At 57.1% G+C, this 14,489-nt stretch overlaps 1 protein-coding gene across 2 annotated transcripts; it reads left to right on the top strand.

Moving 5' to 3' along the window:
* The first annotated feature begins 1,871 nt into the window (after positions 1-1,871).
* VASP (vasodilator stimulated phosphoprotein) lies at positions 1,872-14,483 on the top strand. Of its 2 annotated transcripts, none has more exons than XM_072755019.1 (13): positions 1,872-2,232; positions 8,702-8,873; positions 8,967-9,132; positions 10,186-10,279; positions 10,773-10,822; positions 10,955-11,196; positions 11,350-11,450; positions 12,054-12,105; positions 12,257-12,299; positions 12,497-12,542; positions 12,698-12,788; positions 13,455-13,512; positions 13,638-14,483. In XM_072755019.1, exons 1-13 carry the CDS (start codon positions 2,228-2,230, stop codon positions 13,673-13,675), a joined length of 1,158 nt encoding a protein of 385 aa, XP_072611120.1. In that variant the 5' UTR covers positions 1,872-2,227; the 3' UTR covers positions 13,676-14,483. The 2 variants fall into 2 exon arrangements, with proteins under 2 accessions (XP_072611120.1, XP_072611131.1); XM_072755030.1 differs by having other exon boundaries at positions 12,260-12,299.
* Positions 14,484-14,489: the final 6 nt, after the last annotated feature.

Here is a 14,489-nt window from a genome sequence, read left to right on the forward strand (position 1 = left end):
CTATTTCACAGATGTGAAAGCTGAGCAACAGAGACGAGAAAAAAGTTGCCCAAAGTCTTCCGGAACTGGGGTTCTCATTCTGTTGGATAAATGTCTATTGAACTGCTGTTGTGGGCCCGGCTGGATTGAGGGAGGCACGCATCAGTTTGTAAACTGATCAAATTGGGGAACTGGGGTGGCTCGGGGGTTGAGCCTTTGGCTCCGGTGGAGATCTCGGGTCCTGGAATGGAGTCCCACATCAGGCTCCCTTCAGAGAGTGCTTCTTTCTCCCTCTGTCTATGTCTCTGCCTCTCTATGTCTCTAGTGAATAAATAAATAAAATCTTTTAAAAAAAGATACTGATCAAGGCTACCCCTGTCCCCAAAGAACTCACAGCTTAGGAGAGACAGTGGGAAATAATTATAACCTAGATGGAGGAGAGTTCAAGCTCTCCCAGAGTAGGGTAGAAAAGGGGAGAAGAGGGGAGCCTGGGTGGCTCAGCGGTTTGGTGCCTGCCTTTGGCCCAGAGCATGATCCTGGAGTCCCAGGATGAGTCCCACATCAAGCTCCCTGCATGGAGCCTGCTTCTCCCTCTGCCTATGTCTCTGCCTCTCTCTGAGTCTCTCATGAATAAATAAATAAAATCTTTAAAAAAAGAAAAGAAAAGGGGAGAAAATTACTCAGTTATTTAGAGAAGAATTAATGTCAGAGCATGGCCTGGAAGGATGAGGTGAAGGAGGTCTGAATCCAGGTAGAGGACCTGGCTTGAACAAAGGCTGGGAATGGTGGTTTTCTCCCCTAGTCAGCTGGGTCCTGTGAATTGTTGGTTTCACACCCCTACCTTGCGCCTAGGCACCCTGTGATTCAGGAGCTCAGGCAAGAGGGCTATGGCCCAGATTTCTTCCTTTACCTTCAGGCCTCAGTTTACCCACTTGTGAACGCTGAACCTATTGATTTCCCAGGCATCCAGTCCCAGGGTACCTGACCCGGGCCAGGTGGCGCTCCGCGGGAGGGGAGCGGCCACCAGTGGAGTCACATGGGGCGGGGCCTGCGGGACCCGCTGCGGAAGCCTGGGAGGGTGTTTGGGCCTCAGACCCAAGCTACTGCGTGGGGGAGGGGGTTCCTAGGAGCCAGCACCAGGGGGGTGGGTGCCCCTGCCTCCGCGCCCTCCTATTGCTGGATGATCCCGCCATCCTCTGCGGGCGAAACTGAGTCACGGCGGGGGTGCGTGGGGAGAGGTTCTAGGGGTTTTAACCACACAGGAACCTGGAGTCCCATCCCCACCCAGGGGCAGCGCCGCACCCTCACCCCTGCCCCCGCCCCCGCCCCCACCCCCACCCCCAACCCCAGGCAGTGAGTCAGCGGCCAGCCGCGCCCCCTCGGCCCACTTCCTCCTCACCTTCCTGGGGCGGGCGGGGGGCGGCGAGAGGGATGGGGCCCTCCCCGCCCACCCCACCCCCCCGTGCTGGGGAAAGGGGTTCATCCCTTAGTCACCTTTCATATATTGGCAGAGAAGAGAGACGTTGGGGTAGCATTTAAGGTATCATTTAAGGGGGAAAATTTGAGAGAATCTATGCTTAACCAGAGGATCGTCTTCGCGCCCACCCCCCAAATTGAGCAGAACGTGAAGAAATGGAGAAGTCGTTGGGGAGGGTGAGCAGGAATTGTCCCCATTAAGATCCTCCTAAGAGTTTCCATCGTAGGAGCGAATGATCAGGAAGGATCCCTGGCCCTCCACCAGACCTACCCCCTAGTTTGGGGGTGACCCTCAGCGTGCATCTCTATTTCGCTAACGTTGGGGAAGAGGTAAATAGCGGAAGTGTAGGGTTCCGCGTTGCCCTTTTAAGCGCCCTTCACCCCCCCCACCGCCTAGAGGTGTCCGCGGCCCCTTTAAGGCGCAGGGCATTGTGGGTGCGGGGAGTGGAATTTTGGAACGAAATGTAGCGAAGAGAAGTACAGTAGTAAGAGTAACATTGTACCCGCCGCCGGCCGAGGGGGCGCGCCGGGGACGGGACGCCGCACCCCCTTTCTGCCGCAGGGACCCCCGATCAAACCTCCAGAGGGAGGAGGCGCCTGAGGACCCGCCCCGGCCCCGTCCACGTTCCCCCCCAGGAAGCCGGACTCTATGGGGCGGGACCCTGGGGGAGACTGAGCAGAACCTGGAGCCAGCCCCGAACCCCTGAACCTTGAGCCAGGGGCGCCCCGGGAGCACCCACCCGTGGGTGCGCCGCCCTCCCGCTGAGCAGCCATGAGGTGAGCCTCGAACTGCCTCCAAACCCTTCCGCGCTCCGCGCGGGCTCCCCGCCCCGCCTTTGTCCCCCTCCCCCAGCTGGAATTTGGGGACAGGGCACTGGGGGCCTCGGATTTGAGGCCGAGCCCCCTTGGACGAGTTCCAAATACTGACCGCTTCGCCATGACTCCTAAGGCTCGGGTGGTGCCTCAGAGGTTCTCTCGGAAGCCCTCAGATTTGGGGGCTCCCCGAGGACTCCCGAATTTCTTAAAGACTTTTTCAGAGAACCTCCAAGTTGCCAGATCCTGCCAGCATGGAGGCCAGAATTAAGGCAGGGCTCGGACTGCCCCCCCAAAATCTCAACTCGGGCTCCGGGAGGGATTGAGGGGACCGGGTTGGGGGTCCCTGGGACCTGGAAGAGAGATTCGGGACGTAGACCTTGGTTTGCCGGGTCTGCCTTTACGTGGCGCTGGAAAAAGCCTTCCCAAGTGGGACCTCGCTTCTTAACTTGGGGGGCACTTAACCCCTTAAATTTGGGGGGCTCTCGTCCTCCGGTGGAGGTGGGTGCAGACGAACCCACGGACCCGGACAGCCTCGAGGGTCTGGTTGGGACTCCCCTCCCCCGCCGCTCCCCACCCACCTTCGGTTTAAAACAAGCGGTGCCTAGGACGGAGCTCCAGCGCTCGGCGCCGAGGGCGGCTCCCCGGCCCGGGGCCAGGAGGGCGGCCCCGCGCCCCCACCTGTGCGTCCTGGGGAGGGAGGGGGCGCGGCAGCTGCGGGAAGAGGGGCCTTTGTCTTCCTGACTCACCTGTCGAGACAGCTGGTGTTGGGGGGCGGGCAAGGAGTGCTGTGGGCCGGCTGCTTTCCCCACCACGCGCCTCCCCTTGCTCTCACCACCGCCCCCCTACCCGGCCATCCAGAGCCTTGGGGTTGGGGGGGCGCTGTAAAAAGCTTCAAGGTCATAGCCCTCTCCCCCTGGGACCCAGGCTCCCAAGACAGTCCCAGACACCTTCCCAGGAATTTAATCCTGGGGTGGGGGGCCCAGAGGACCCAGGGATTTTTGTCCTAACCGGGTCGCACCTCAGAACTCCTGGGCTCACCTGAGGGCGGGGCGGGGGCGGGCTGGGAGACCGGAGTAGACCCTCCCCCACTCTCCCCTCCCCCTGGCCCCCCATAATCTCTCCCTTGGGGCCTGAGCCTGACAATACTATCTCCCTTCCTCCACTCTCTCAGGGACTTCCTGCCCCCAAAGCCCCCAGCTTGAGGGGGAGGCCCCCCGAGGAGGACTGGGGATTAACCCCCTGGTGCCCACATCCTCCCACTTCCCCCCACACGCCCCTGCCCTCTGACATTAAGAGTCGCATTGCCCTTTAGGACCATTAGAGACCCCCTCCGCCTGTGTTCCTTCTGATGTGAAAGTGTTGGAGCATTTTGGAGTGAGGGGGCACCCACGGACACCCACCCTCGAGGTCTCCCGCCTACCTACCCCCCATTATAGCCACATCCCTCCGAGGCCTGCCCCGGAGAGGGGGCATTTTGGGGGGAGCCAGGCTCTCTTCCCTCACCCTCTTCCCAGGGGACCCTCCTCTCCCACTGCTGCCCCCCCGCCCCGCCCCCCGCCCCCCCTCGCGTTTCCGGTCCCAGGCACCGTGGAAGGCGGATGGCGGATGTCCGAGTTAGTGCTGCCTCACTCACTGTGAGACCGTAAAAGGGCAGGAGCAGTGTCTGGGCCGGCCTCCCGCCCCCCCTCCCCCAGGCCCGGAGGCCTTCGCCCTCCCACAGGGTCCCCCTACTGTTGGCTGCGGCCAAAGCTCCCACCTCCTGGGGGTGGGGGGCGGTGGGCAGGAGTTGAACTGCTGGGCCTCCCACCGGAGGGTCACTCGCACCTCCCCGAGGGGGTCTTCCCTGCTGATGGCCACGCCCAACTCGCTGCGCTGCGCCCCCTCTTCCAGGACCTCTAGGATTCCAAAAGACCCCTGCCCCTGCAAGAGGGCAGCCGGGGAAACTGAGGCTCGCCCTAGATCCCTCAGGCAGTGTTGAGGGAGGGGAGGGGACTGGGATCCTGCGACTTGACTTCTGTCTGCTTTGGCTGGGCGAAGAGAGGATGTTAAAATGGAAAGTTACAAGATATAGTTCTTTTTCTCCCAGTTTGACAAATATTTGTTAAGTATCTGCTGTGTGCGAGACTCAGCTGGGATTCTGGGAAGGCTCAGAGAGGGGGCAGAGGTCTGAGAATCTCAGGGCAGAGGGCTGCAAGCGGTATTTAGGTCCATTTCTTTCCTCTTCCAGGAATGGTAATTATTATTACCTTACAAAGTTGTTGTTTTTTAAATAATAATAAGAGGCCATCTGATCAAACATGTGCTCTGTGCCAGGCACTGTATTATTCTGACTGCCCCACCTCCATGGGTCTACTGAGACACAGAAAAATTAAGCAAATAACCTATTCAAGTCAGTTTGGAAGTAGGCAGCTCTGGATTTGAATTTAGGGCAGTCTCCAGACTATGATGCTATTACAGAAAAAGGAAAATAAAACGTTTTAATGGTATTAAAAAAAAAAAAAAAAACAAGTAACATGTTTGCACTATGTGAACACTTAAGATAATGCAGATAAGCAAGGAGAATCTTTTACCTTCCTGTTCCTTTATGGGAAACTGAGGCTTATAGGGAAGGAGCGGCTAGAGTGAACCCACACAAACCCAAAGCCCATCGATCTGGTTCTTTGTACAGGGTTGCTTCAAAGATTTGCAGTTTTGGAAGGGTTATAGTTGGTGTGTGCATGGGGGTTTGCAGGGAGTGGATTACAAGTTTTATGGTTTAAAGAGACTGTGGGGTAAATCCTGAGTGGGGAATGAAGGGGTGAAGGGAAGGGCAAGCCTCTAATCTGGAAGGCTTGAGTAAACCAGAGTGACTATGCTTGATTGCCTCCAGTGATGAGAAACTCTCTTTCTCAGTTAGGACGTTCAGCTCCCTCATGCAGTGTGCCAAGTCCCAGGTCCTGAGCTTAGGGCTTTTCTTATCTCTTTCAATCCTTACAGCAAACCCGGTGAATTCTGGTTTCCAGGCCTGGAAACTGCAGCTCAGAGAGGTGAAGCCACATAGCAAGGGAGTGACTTGAACCCTTTGTCATCCACCACATGTTTTCCAGAATGCAGGGACTTCCTGGGGGAGGCGCAGGGTGGGGGTGGGGGAGGGTCCTGAGCTGGCTGAGAATTAAGACTCTCTCCTGGGAAATTGAGGGAGCAAGACCCCAGGAGCCCCATGGGAATCAGGCGCACCCCTGTTTCAGACCCACTCCCCGCTTCCTGGGCTGTGGGATTTTCCATCAAGCTTTTACCTGGTTTAGAGTTTTGGTTGTTTTGAACTTAAGTAATGAATTGGTGTTTTCTAGGTAATACCGCCCAGAGGTTGAAAAAGAAAAAAGAAATGAGCAATTCAAAAGCGTAAACAGCACTAAACATCCATTTCCTCCCTCCTTCCTCCGGCCCCAGCTGCCCTCTTCCTAGGAGACAGCCTCTGTTAGTCTCCTGAGAAGCTTGAGAAGCGGCCTCTGCTTCTATCACCTCGTTGCCTTGTGTGCGGATATATTTATATCCTTTCACCTTTTTTTTTAAACCCCTGATATGCACCACTTTATACCTCGCCTCTTAAAAGATTCAGCCTAGCTGTTTCCTCATCTTTAAATGAGGTTGAGAACTTGGGTAGACCAGGGTTCAAATATGAGCCCCTCCGTGTACTTGCTGAATGAGCCGGGACAAGCGTCTTGACCTCTCTGTGCCCATAGTCATTCATCCCTTAAAAAAGGGTAAGTGCCAGAGCCTGTGCCATGAGGTCAGGTGTAAATTGGGGCCCAGGACCCCAAACAGTGTCTGGGACTCAGGCCAACCCATAAACATCAGCGCCTTTGTTAAGAGTTTTTCCTTTTTTTTTTTTTTTTTTAAGAGTTTTTCCTTTTAACGATTAATGACTCATTAGCTAATTTGGCAACTAGCGAGTACCTACAATGTGCCAGGCACCGTGCTAGGTTGTGGGGACATAGCAGGTGGACGGAAAGAAAAAGAATCTCTGCCCTGACAATTTGGTAGGGGAGACAGGGGTCTCTCAGGTAGGATCCCTGCTGTGAAATACGCAACTTGGGACCAGAAGGAGGAATTTTTCCAGATAGGGTAGTCAGGGAGGGCTTCTCAGAGGAGGTGACGTGGAAGTGGAGACCCCAAGGAGACAAGACTAGGTTGAGGAGGAACAAGTGCACAGGCCTGAGGGGGTGATCTGTCTGGCATGCTGAAAGAGTGGCACAGAGCCCAGTGGGGCTGGAACAGAGCAGTGGGGCTGGAACAGCAAGCTTGAGGGAGGGAAGAGATGAGGTCAGAGATCCCACAGCTCACACAAACCACAGAGAGAACTCGGCTTTTAGTCTGTGGGGAGCCACGGGAGCTTTCCGAGAAGAGGAGGGACCCGATCTGACTGGTGTTTTAATAGGATCCTTCTGCCATAATGGGGACACTGTGGCCTGGAGAGGGGCAGGACCAGCCTGGGGTCACTCAGCAGACGCCCAGTTCTCCAGCCAGGCCAGAGACTCAGCAGGGCAAGACTGCTTGGGAGAGCAAAGTGCAGCCAGGGTGGGGTAGCAGCTATAGCCTCGGGCGCCTGGCCAGAGTCTGCCCTGGGTGTGGGTAGCAGGTGTGGGCGAGGCCTTAACCCTGCCCTGCCAAGGGCAGTGGGAACCAGAAACAATCCCCGAGGCTGCACTTGTCTGGAAACTGCACCTGATATTTGGGTAGGGCCCACGCAGTGGGGGTGGGGTGGGGTTTTAAGACCGTGGACTTGGGTGCCAGGTGGCCAGGCTTCAAATCCTCGCTCTGCTGCTTACCAGCTGTGTGATCAGGGGCAAGTCGCTCAACCTCTCTGGGCCTCCATTCATAGTCCTCACTTGCAAAACAAAGATGAACTAGTGTCCATCTTGAAGGGCTGCGGTGAGAATAAAATGAGCATCTCTTTGGAAAGGGCCTTGAGTGCCTGACTCGCTGAAGTGCACCCTAAGAAGGAGGTGCTGCGGTTGTATAAACTTATGGGGGGGAACGGGGCTCAGCTTCCTGGCCGAGGAACCAGGAGCTGGGTCCGCTGAAGGGGCTTTCCCTGCCCTGCCTTTTACCACATCAGCGTCAGCCCCCGGCCTCCGCCCGGCCCTCGTGGAGACAGCCCATTGCCGGGTATAATTTATCTCCCCGGAAACCTCTCACCACCTACTTCCTCTTTTAGGGAAAAAGTCTGCTGGGGGTGGGGGTGGGGACTAGTGGTTCCCCCTGGTCTGTGTGTGACCTTGGGCAAGTCACTTCCCGTCTGGGAGCCTGAGTTTCCTCACTGCGGGGAGGGGACTTGGAACTTCTCCAGAAGGACTGGTGGGGGCTCCAGAGGGATGTGGCTGTCTGGCTCCCCAGTGGTGTCTGTTCAGGGGACCGTGAAAGGGATGCTGACAGTTACTAAGCACTCAGTATGTGCCAGGCATTGTGCCAAGTGTTCTGTGCCTGGACTCCATTTACTCCTCCCACTGCCCCAGGAGCGGGGGGGGGGGGGGGGGGGGGGGGGGGGGGGGGGGACTGTCATTTTCCCACTTTGCAGGCAAGGAAGATGAGTACAGGGTGGGGAGGTCACTTCCCTGAGTCATGGAGTCAGTGTCTCAGTGAGGATTCGAACCCAGTTCTGTGGATGTCAGATCCTGAACTCTGAACCAGTTTCCTGACCCCTCCCTGCCAAAGCTGAGTCAGATGTCACTTTATCCAGGAAGACCTCCCTGACCCTCGGGCCGGGGCTGGCACTGTCTGGGGACAGGACTGGCTCCTACCCTGGAGGGTGGGGCCGGGGCTGTCTGGATCATTGCCCAAAACCCAGGCTCGACAGAGCAGGGAGCGTCTGCTGGTGGCCGCCGGTGCCTGGGGAGCCGGATGGATGGGGCGGAAGAGTCTAGGCTCCTGCATCCATGCCCAGCACCCTGCGGACCTCACCCTTCCCCTCCCCGCGTCTCAGCTTCCGCTGGGGACCGGAGCGGGCAGTGAGGGCCGGGGGGCTGGTCAAGCACCCTGGCAGAGACAGGGAAACCGAGGCTGAGATCAGCAGGGGGGAGCTAGTCCCGGAACTCCTGCTCGGTCCCCACCGGCCCACTTCTCCCAAGTGCACCCGGCGGCTCTCTCACCTGTGCACCCCTGCATCTGCCTGCCTGTCTGTCTCACTCCCTTCTGTGCTGTTTCTCCAGCCCCTGCCTTTCTGTTTGTTCTCTCCCCTATTCCAGATCTGTCTCTGTCCACCCGTCTGCTTCTGTCTCCCCATCTCTGCCTCGGTCTCCCCATCCGCCTCTCTCCTTCCCCCCACTCCCCCCCCACATCACATGCTGGGAATCTCTGAATGTCCCCAGGCGACCGAGATGGAGGTGACTGGCCTCTGGAGGGTGCAGGCCGTGCCCCCTCCACTAACCCGCCCTTCCCCCCCTCCCCGCAGTGAGACAGTTATCTGCTCCAGCTGGGCCACTGTGATGCTTTACGATGACAGCAATAAGCGATGGCTGCCGGCAGGCACGGGCCCCCAGAGTTTCAGCCGCGTCCAGATCTACCACAACCCCACGGCCAATTCTTTCCGGGTTGTGGGCTGGAAGATGCAGCCAGAACAGCAGGTGAACCTCCGCCTCCCTCTCCCTCCCCCTTTCTCCCTCCGCAGGCTGCGCCCTGCACCCACCATCCTCACCCATCTTTCCCCTCCTGCCAAGGTGGTCATCAACTGTGCCATCGTCCGGGGTATCAAGTATAACCAGGCCACCCCCACCTTCCACCAGTGGCGCGATGCCCGCCAGGTCTGGGGCCTCAACTTTGGGAGCAAGGAGGATGCCACCCAGTTCGCGGCAGCCATGGCCAGCGCCCTTGAGGCTCTGGAAGGTGAGAGTGGGCAGCGGGGAAGCACGGAGCCCTGCCCGGGGCCACCGCTTCCCCACTCGCAAATTAGCCCCCTTCTCACAAACTGCTGTTGCACCGCTACCGTGGGAGGATTATGGTGCAGACTCTGTAGAGGCACCTGTGTGCCCCATGCACACCCGTGTCTAAAACACACAATTCCTAAGGGTGCGGCCTGCTCCGTGAGTTTTTCCCCCGGTGACCGCCTCTCCGATCCAGATCCTTCCAGCCCCTAGAAGGCTCCAGCCCCTAGAAGGCTCCCTGTGCCCTTTACTAGATCCCCGTTGTAGTGGTGGGTCATCAGTTAGTTTTCTGGCATCACTATTAAGAGAAAGCTCTCCAGCTGGTATTTCATAGATGTGAGCATGCACACGCATCCCCTGGGCATGGGGGTGAATGCAGATCCTGGTTCAGTTGAGCTGGGGCGTGGCCTGAGCCTCTGCATTTGTAACCAGTGCCCTGGTGATGACAAGGCTGCCACTCCATGGGCACAGCGGAGCGAGGCTTTAGGAAACCGCTGTGCATCCAGGGTCTGGGGGCAGAGGTATTTGCATCCTGGAGAAGCCTCAGTGCCAGTGGAGAAAGGCTTGCTTGGCTGGGGGCACAGAAGAGTATGGTGGGTGGTTCAGGTTGCAGGAGCCAGAGGCCTGGAGGTGGGTGAGGAAGAGGCTCCCAACCTTCCAGTGTTCTCGGGCTGGGGTCTGAGTGGCAGTGACAGTGGTTAAGAGCCTGGATGCTAGAAATCAGCCTGAATTGGTCTTGTTCATGCAAATTATGGTCTGCAAGACATGGGCAAGTGACTCAGGAAAGTTCTGGGCTTTTGCTCGGCATCATCACAGCACCTGCCTCTTATCGGCTCAGTCAAGGGAGGCCAGTGCTGCCCCTCATCCCACGCCCCAGCCCGAGGGTCAGACTCTTGGAGAAAGAAGGAAGCCAGTGCCTCTGGCACAGATTCCTGGGAGAGCTGAGTGAGAGTATCATGGGGTGGGGCCGAGTTCCGGGGTTGACTCACCACACTTTCCAACTCTTACCTTCCAGGAGGGGGGCCTCCGCCACCCCCGCCACCTGCAGCACCTCCCACCTGGTCTGTCCAGAATGGTCCCGCCTCAGAGGAGGTGGAGCAGCAGAAAAGGTGGGGCCAGCCCCTGGGTGGAGAACCCTACCAGCACCAGAGTTCTAGGATGTTCCAGAACCCCAGACTCCCAGAGTCCAGAACTGTCCAACTTTCAGTTTCCAGAATGTCCCTACTCCCAGGGGGCTAGAAATGAAGGGCTTTCAGGAAACCCCACCTCCTGGAGTTCAAGAAACTCCCATACCCAGAGTTGCAGAACCTTCTGACCCTGCAAATCCCAGCCCCCCACATTCCCAGAATCCAGAAGTTGGCTGTTTAAAAGATCTTGGGCATTTTGTAATTCAGACGTTCTTGACAGTCTGATGACAAGAATGCTAACATCTTGGTCTCACTCTGTCCCTGCCCTTCCCCCCCACTCCTTCCCGGGTCCCTGGGGGAGGAAGGCGAGGGTGGGGATTGGCAATCAGCCTCCCTGGAGATCTGGGAGAGGAGGGGGGCGTTGCTGGCCATCCTTAGGGCCCTCAGTGATGGCAGCTCCATCACCCCTTCACAGGCAGCAGCCGGGCCCACCTGAGCACCTGGAGCGTCGAGTCTCCAATGCAGGTGATTGCTCAGTGGCCTTGGGGGGATGGGGACAGGGGTAGGGGGATGACCTCCCAAGGAGGGGGTGGGTCAGCTGGATAGGAAGGAGTAAGGCTCCTCTCTTAGCACCCTCCTTTTCTGTGTTTCTTCCAGGAGGGCCTCCTGCTCCCCCAGCTGGGGGACCGCCCCCCCCTCCAGGACCTCCTCCTCCTCCAGGTCCCCCCCCACCCCCCGGTGTGCCCCTCTCAGGGGGCTCTGCGGCAGGGCACGGAGCAGGGGGAGGCCCACCCCCTGCGCCCCCTCTCCCCACAGCACAAGGCCCCAGTGGTGGGGGAACAGGGGCCCCCGGTCTTGCAGCAGCCATTGCCGGAGCCAAACTCAGGAAAGTCAGCAAGGTGAGGGGGCCACGTGCGGCTGGATGTGGGGGGATGGCCCTGATGGGACGAGACCAGAGTTGCAGGGGTCGGAGGGGGGAGTGGGGCCACAGGAGGGCCAGGGGGGCTAGGAGGGCCACCCATAAAGCCCCTTCTTCTTTGTCATTTCTCCAGCAAGAGGAGGCCTCAGGGGGGCCCTCAGTCCCTAAAGCAGAGAGCACTCGAAGCACGGGCGGGGGGCTGATGGAAGAGATGAATGCCATGCTGGCCCGGAGGTGAGCCTGAGCCTGGAGCCTGGAGCCGCCAATGCCTTGGAAAGCTCTGGGAAGAAACCTCTCAGACCTGCAGTTAGCACCTGGAGATTCCAGTTCTGTAGGGCCAGGTTGGGGGAGGGCTCAGATTCCCATCTGGTTTGTTTCTTTGGGTGAAAGTTCCTTCTGTGATAGGCAGGTTTGGGATCGACAGTGCTGGAGATTACATTCTCCCGCGATGGCTGAGGTTTGGAACCACCTGGGGGTAGCCTCCAGAATGTTCTGAAACCCTGAATTCTAGAACCTGAGGAGGTCTCCCCTTAGAGGAGATCCTGCCTCGGAATCTTGGAAACTCAGATTCCTAGAATCCCAGCCATGTAAGATCGAGAATCCTCTACCCTTAGACTTTTGTGATTCCCAAATGTGAGAATCCTAAACCCCCCTCCCCCCCCACACACCCCAGTTGGAGAACAGCACTCTCTTTAACTTCCAAAACTCCAGTTTCCTTACCCTTTGAGGATTCCAGAACTCTACACCTTAGCATCCACCTTTCTAGAACTCTGGTAAGAATTACTGAGTGGCTGAGGGAGGGCTGAAGTCATCTGTTTTTGCCTGTCCCTCCTGCAGAAGGAAAGCCACACAAGTTGGGGAGAAACCCCCCAAGGATGAATCTGCCAATGTGAGTTAGGGGCTCTTCCTGCCAGGTGCACCTTAGGCTGTACCATTCGGGTAGGGATACTGGGGAGGGCCGGGGTGTGACAGGAACGGGGCGGGGTGACGCCAAGGCGAGGATCAGCCGGCGGTCTCATGGCAGTTTTATTTCCCACCAGCAGGAGGAGCCAGAGGCCAGAGTCCCAGTCCCAGCCCAGAGTGGTGAGTGGAGCCTGTCTAGCCTCTAGGGCCGGATGCCCTGTTCTCAGGTGGAATGCCCCCTCCTGGGGGAGTCTGCAAGTCATGCTGCGGACTGTAGTCCCTTGAGACCCTTTGAACAGGGGCTGATGAGGCTGTGGGGAGACTGAGGCGGGGCATTCCTCGTCCCTGATCTTCCTGATTTGTTGCCTGTCCCCCAGAAACTGTGCGGAGACCCTGGGAGAAGAACAGCACAACCTTGCCAAGGTGCGCCATCAGTGCTGGGTCCCTCCCCTCCCATAAATAGATGGATCTGTCACCTTTGTAGGAAGGGACACCAGGCGACCCTTGGAACGGGAAGCAGGGGAGGCCGACCCTTTCTCTAACCTCATTTCTGTCCCAAACCACACTGACTCTCCTAGGATGAAGTCATCTTCATCCGTGACCACTTCCGAGGCCCACCCCTCCACGCCGAGCTCCAGTGATGAGTCAGACCTGGAGAGAGTGAAACAGGTAGCTTGGCTGGAGGTGGGGGCTGGGGGGTTGGGTGTTGGGTGTTGGGAGGCCCGGGCTAGAAAGGGGCCACAGGTAGAAAGGAGATCTGGGGCCAGACTCCGCCATCCATCTGCCCTGTGATTCTGTGAAAAGGCCTCAGAAACCTCAGTTATCCATCCTGAGAAATGGAGAGATTGAATCAGGTCAGGGATGACACACATACCACAGCCTCCTCTTCCAGCGCCAGTCACGGACCTTACTAATCTATCACTGCACTCATTCCTGATGAGCACCCAGAGTCCTTTCCAGCACACTAGCCCCAGACAGCACCAATCGGAATTGGCAGGAGACAGAAAAATATTTGCCAGCCCTAATAATGGATGCTCTCCAGTCCTTTTCATCTGGCTCCAACAATCCAGGATTTTCCCTGAGAATTCTCCAGTCACTCTCTGGCCTTATCAGTGATGTCACTGTGTGTGTGTGTGTGTCCCCGCGTGTGTGTTGGGGTGGGTAAGGGTCTTGAACCCTCTTCCTCTGGCCATTATTAAGAAAGGGTGGGGGCTTTCTCTTTAGAAAGGGGGGGGGGAGTTATTTTAAAAGGGGGCTTTCTCTTTAAAAAAGGGGAGCTTCATTTCTGCAAGTTCAGGGTGCCCTTCCTGATTGGTTGCACCCCATTATTTCCAGGAGCTTCTGGAAGAGGTGAGGAAGGAACTGCAGAAAGTAAAAGAAGAGATCATTGAAGGTGAGGTGGTTTTTGAATTTTAAACATTTGTTTTGGAGGCATCACGTCTCCTGGAAAGGGCCCTGTGTTGGAAGGGAAGGCGGAAGAGGCTCTGCCCCTGACCCCTGCTCCTTGTTTCCTTCCAGCGTTTGTCCAGGAGCTGAGGAAGCGGGGTTCCCCCTGACCACAGGGCTCCAGATGATCGTGTATCTCCTTTCTGCACACCCCGCCTGTCACCCCGCTTTCCCTGCCTCAACTCGACTTGGAATTGGCTAAAGACCACACAGGAATGCATCTCCCCCACTCCCTGTCCTACTTGGAAAATACCAAGGGGTTGTGGCTCCGTGGCCCCAGGGCCACACCCATACTGGCTGCTGATTGGCTGGGGAGGCCCCCACCCTTTGCTCCCTTTGGTCCTTCCCCTTCGCCATCCCCTTGGGGCTGGTTCCTCTGTTGGGGATGTACCAAGTGACCCCACAGTAAGGGGGAAGGAAGGAGGGAATCTCACATTCCCTTGTTCTAGATTCACTTTAACGCTTAATGCCTTCGAATTTTTGTTTTTTTAAGGAAAAAAAAAAAATATATATATATATTTAGGTTTTGGGGGGAAGGGAAATTTTGTTTCTCTTTCGTTTTGATAAAATTGGGGTGTGGGGAGTTTTTAAATGCTATGCCCAAGGCTTGTCCCCTTTGGAGCAGCTATTTAAGGGGGAGGATGTCCCACCAGGCTGGAGGCACCTCCCCCACCCCCACCCCCACCCCAGGGAGCTCCCTTCCCTTTGGCTCCTTTCCCTTTTCTATGAGGAATTAAGATGCTATAACTTTTTGGAACCTCAGTTTTTTGGTTTTTTATTTGGGTAGGTTTTGGGGTCCCCCTGGGGAAATAAGATGAGGGAGAAAGGAAAGGGGGAGGAAACCTCCCCTCTCCCACCTTCACCTTTAGCTTCTTGAAAATGGGCCCCTACCGAATAAATCTGCCAGTTTTTTATAAATACGAA

The sequence above is a fragment of the Vulpes vulpes genome, chromosome 1 (assembly GCF_048418805.1).
Source record: "Vulpes vulpes isolate BD-2025 chromosome 1, VulVul3, whole genome shotgun sequence".
Taxonomy (NCBI): domain Eukaryota; kingdom Metazoa; phylum Chordata; class Mammalia; order Carnivora; family Canidae; genus Vulpes; species Vulpes vulpes.